At 33.2% G+C, this 5475-nt stretch overlaps 1 protein-coding gene across 1 annotated transcript; it reads left to right on the forward strand.

Annotated features, from left to right (window-relative positions):
• Positions 1 to 2069: 2069 nt before the first annotated feature.
• TRIADDRAFT_63780 (uncharacterized protein) lies at positions 2070 to 5218 on the forward strand (the record flags this gene model as incomplete). The annotated part of the gene is made up of 6 exons (XM_002110553.1): positions 2070 to 2136; positions 3182 to 3376; positions 3919 to 4146; positions 4294 to 4530; positions 4756 to 4986; positions 5067 to 5218. 6 exons carry the CDS (start codon positions 2070 to 2072, stop codon positions 5216 to 5218), a joined length of 1110 nt encoding a protein of 369 aa, XP_002110589.1.
• Between the last annotated feature and the right edge of the window lie 257 nt (positions 5219 to 5475).

The following is a 5475-nucleotide window of genomic DNA, read 5'->3' on the forward strand; positions in this document are numbered from 1 at the left end:
AATTGAAGATGATATCGCTTATTTGGTCGATTGATCGAATTAAAAGGAGTTCCAATAAGATTTTTCCCCCTTACCCCCCCCCCCTCTCTTGATGATTGATGACTAATGATTGAATAAAAATGAATATTTTTATTTTGATATTCTTTCTGCTTTATTTTATCATCAACACTTTCCATACCGATCGTCGGTAGCTAATGATAATAATTTATTTCCTCGACTTTAATGCATTGATAGCAAGAGAGAGAGAAAAAAAACTCTTTCTCTATGTCACGCACTCACGCACATCGAGATAGGACACAAACTCTCTTTCCTCCATCAACAGTGTCGGTGGATCCTTGTTTCCTACTTTGCATTAACTCCCACTCTCTCTCTCTCCTTCATTCTTTTTTTTTTTCTCCGTCATAACCCACTCAATGTGGATTTCAATAGTAATCCATTTCCAAGCACCATAGGAACTGTTTTAACGACTAACTTGTATTACCCACTGTTCAATGTGTTACAAAGTATTTGCTGTTAATGGATGACAGATTTGTAATATTACTGTTGTTAGAATGTGAAGTCATGCTTGAATTTTTCCAGCCCCTCCATTGAATTACTAATAGAAATGAATGCCAACTATGAGTCAAATTGGTAATTACTCTAATGATTACATAAATAATTAGATAGCCCGCCAAACATACCGCTGAAGATCAGAGGGAAATTAACTCATGTAAACAATCAATCAATATTGTTCATCAATATTAGGTCATACAATGTATTGTGGAAGGCCACACTATATAAAGAAGCGAGCTGGCCTTTCACGAATCATAAATCAACTCGTCGTTGGCAAAGAGCTAAGAACTCGTAGAATTCAAACTTGACTCGTCTCATTAGTTACCTTTAGTCGAAAGAGCAAAGGAATTGATCTCCATTTTGCTTGTGATTCTCCTCAACCCCACCTGCTGTGTTGAAATTGTCATTTGGATCGTTCAAAATTCGATTCCTCCTACCTCATCTTGTCAAGTACCTATTGCAAGTCATTACTACTCCTGCCATTATCCTCCATTGCATTTTGGACCATTAACAAGAGGGGAAAAAAAAAAATTTTTTTTCTTGTTTTTTGACGGACTCATTGAGACAAGCCTTCTGTATCTCTCCACTGCATTATCATTGCAATTCTTCCTTTCTTCTTCTGGTAAGTTAAGTAGTAATCTCACGTTCATCAATAAGGTGAATAATTTGGAGGAAAATTGTATACAATCAATAGTCATCAGTTCAAGTTGGTCATCAATTTATTGTCTACTCGCCATTGACCGATACAATATAGTCAATAAAAATGATCGATCAACAGTTTCCCATACTTTCTCAATCTATTGTGTTTTTCTTCTCCCTTCTTCTGTCGTTCATTGCAGTAAAGCTCCGTAGGCGCAGCGAGTTGTGCCTTACTATCATCATTTATTGGATAGGGCATGGCCAATTGGCCATGCTGGTTTTATTCATCAATTCAATCTTGATTAGACTCCTCCCATGTCTAAAATCAGATTCTTTTTACGCTATCTTAGTCATTTTTTTTGTATTGATTCAAGATGCCAGCCTACTTGATTCGATGTTTTCTTATTATGATAATGATCAAATCTTGTAATATACAACATGATAAACTTGTTTTATCTTGACTTATTATTAATGTCAATAAGTCGATTTGATCATCATCGTTCCGTTTCTTTCTGACTCATTCATCTTTTCTTTTTCAAATTTACAATGAATGGGATACATCTATACCAACCTATATGTCTCTTTAACTTTTATAGTCAATAGATTACTCCATCTATTCGTCTGCTTTCTAATAATGACATGTTTAAATAATAGACAAAATGATTTGAATTCTTGGAATAGAATACGCGTATTTTTAGACTACTGCTTCAAAAGTGCACAGGATATATGTATATATATACCCCATGCATAGTTGTTCTTTTCCTAGTCTACGTTTCCACGCCATTGCTATCCATTAGTCATTCATTGAACATTTTTAATGCTTGATTTTACAATCTAGATTTATAACTGATTGAATTATTAACAAGATACCAAGCAACATGACGACCCAATTGAATTTATTCTTCGCAATGGTCATCATCTCCACCATCATGACTTCAATCCAAGGTAAGGACCCTTTTCAAAAGGGATATTTATCGACATGATGACTTGTTCAAAATACAGCGTACTGTCCAACTTGATCGATTCTCAGTAGTCAAAGAGAAACGTATAGATTAATCGATTAAACTTGTTCCCCTTATTATTGCTATCATCATCTTTGGCGATCATCACCACAATGCCATGATGAAATTAAAATGATATTTGCTAGAAATAGATGTCTACCTTCATTTCATGTAGTGCCAGCTAGATTAATTTACCGGATGATGTTACGCATTAATTATGCTTACATTCATCTCCAGTAATATTCTATCATCTTTGACCATCACAACAAGCCATTTAAAGAGTATATATCATACTACAAATTATCATATAGCACACTAGCAGTTGTGATGTTACAGTTATTAAATTACTAAAATGAATAATTGAATCAATGGTAGCGAAGGTGGGTGTGACAAGAAAAACGTGAAAGTATTCATAACTCTCCATTTGAACAAATAAAACGCATTGATAATGTACTACTTTGCCCATCGTACTTGTTTAAGATAGAATATATAATTCCTTAGCACTAATTATCCACATCTAGTTGTACTATACATAATTGATGATGATGATGTTTAAAAGAAAAAAAATTTACATCACAAGTTCATGGTGTCAGCTAGCTTGTCTTAATCTAGTACATTATTTATAATATTTATAGGCTACAATATTTTATCGATAGCTAATTTATAATTATTATTAATAGCTAAAGAATTTTATTTTCTACTCTTCAATAGCTTGAAGTAATTCATTTTTTTCATCCATAGCTAATTTGCAATTATTATTCATAGCTAGAGAATTTATTTTCTACTTATTTAATACCGCGACTTGAAGTAACGTAGTTTATAATTCTTGCTGTAAATGACCTACATCACATTATTTCTAAACACTCGATAGTTGAATAACGATAATAATCATACTATCGGCTAAAACTATCGCTGTACTACATTAATAAGATAATTTAAAATAGGCAATATATTGTATTAACCAAATTGATCATCTTCTACAATAATAGCTGGATCATGTTGGGTGCAAGATGATAATGGGCTATGCCGACAATTAATCACCAGTGGTAAAGCTGTCACACGTCAATCCTGTTGTAATGATGGCCGCCCAAATACTGGCTATAGAGAAGGAGACTTAGCATCGGAACAAAAGTGGGAAATATCGATTGGAATGCCACTCTCTGTCATATGTTCACCATGTTACCGTAAGTCCACATTCTCTATTGTACTTAATTAGGTCAAAATAGTGCATTCATAAATTAATTGCCTTACCTCATGATGGAAGTCATGGTGCACTTTAGTACTAGGTGATGATGACCGTAGAATAGGATAATTATTATTATGCTTATTCCAATAGATGCAATAGCCTCTAGTGCATGCTTCTTCATTAGCTTTAAAGTAACGAGTTCATCCTATTCCAGTAATTGCAAAGAAACTTCTCTTAACACGTGCATGACAATAATGACTCATCGACAAGTTCAGACAAGGACAATGAATTCAATAATTATTAGCAGAATTTTATTCAATGATGCAGTCAATTAGTTTTATTATTTTCTTAAATTACTCCGATTAAACAAGTATATCTAGTTGTAGTACATATATATGCAATACATTTAAAATACGATCGATCAGGCTTCAATATATCGTCTATTTGAATTCAAGAAGGAATATGATAAAACTCTCCTACATCTTTTTAATATCTCTATATCATGATTCGATGCATTAAAATGAATTTCTTTATTAATAGAAAATTGCTCCAAAGTCACATGCGAGACTGGACAACAATGTCAAATGATCAATGGAGCACCCAAATGTGTTTGTAAACCTGATTGCTCAGATATTAAATATCATGGACCTGTTTGTGCACATCATGAGCAAAAAGGGTTTGTAACTTATCCCAATATATGTGCTATGAGAAGAGATTCTTGCACCAATCGCCATGAAATAACAATTTTGTATCATGGAATTTGTTTAGGTAAGCTACAATCGTATTGAATTTTTCAACCTATTCATTGAATTGTTCTATGTAGGGAGAAATGACACGAATTCATTTTGATCAATGTTTCATTCAGCTCTTATAAATTATTACTCATTATTTTTTGAATCGATTTTTTTCTCATAGATTCTTGCGAATTTATCCGTTGCTCTCCCAATGAAATGTGTTATCCTAAGACAAGCTTTACGCCTAAAGCAATGTGTGTCTCCTGTAAAATCAATCCCAGATGTCCAAAAGATCACTCTGCTAATGAGCATGTTTGTGGCACTGATGGTCGCACTTATGTTAACGAATGTGCATTGAGGAAAGTCATTTGCAGAAGAGGTGTAGAAGTTCAAGTTGCTTACAAAGGAAAATGCCACAGTAAGTATTTTATCCTAATAATATCATATGGCCAAATATTTACTTAACTACTTGTACAAAGGGGAAATTTTACCCTTCTACTAGTACTGGTACTGATAAATGAGTGGATATTAAAACTAATAATTTGTTTATGGACTATTATTATCTCTACGTCAAGCATCTAAGTTATAGTTTCATCAAATTTGTTCACACAAAGTCTTATATGATGAATTTGTATCTTGATAGGATCGAATACATGCCAAAATATACAATGTAGTGATGGCAAAGTTTGTTTAACCGATCCAAAGACCAATAGCCCCCGCTGCAGTACTTGTTCAAATCTTCCATGCAATGTCTCTCTCAATCATCCAATTTGTGGCAACAATGGTAAAACTTATAAAAACTGGTGTATTATGCATCAGCATTCCTGCCAAACTAAAACATTCATTAAATCACAATATAACGGCTCTTGTAAAGGTAAATACCAATAGCTGAATCAATTACTTGTCATCAATCAGTCAACATCTATTTTCTAACAGATTATTTTTCAATGATAGAAAATGATGCCCACTATCGATCATTGAAAGATTCATTAGTCAGCCAAGATGAAAACTCCCCAGATAATTCCAAAATAGGAGGTGATATTGGTGTCAGCGATACTACTCCATTACCTGCTCCAATCACCGCTAGCGCTGATGGCGAAGAATAAAAAAGAATAGACCGTAATAGCTGCACACTAAGCTGACGTAAAATTACTATTTCATTTCCCCTCCCGATAATATGATTATTCTTAAGAAGAATTTATCAAAAGTAATATAAAATAATTTCAATTTAGAGTCTATGGGTAGCTGTTTATTATATTGTATCTGTAATTATAATGCAAATAATTAGAAATACTCATAATTAACACTAAATTTGTGAACATGATCATTCCACTTCATATTTCATCAAATGTTGTTGTGGATG

The sequence above is a fragment of the Trichoplax adhaerens genome, genomic scaffold, assembly GCF_000150275.1.
Source record: "Trichoplax adhaerens TRIADscaffold_3 genomic scaffold, whole genome shotgun sequence".
NCBI lineage: Eukaryota > Metazoa > Placozoa > Uniplacotomia > Trichoplacea > Trichoplacidae > Trichoplax > Trichoplax adhaerens.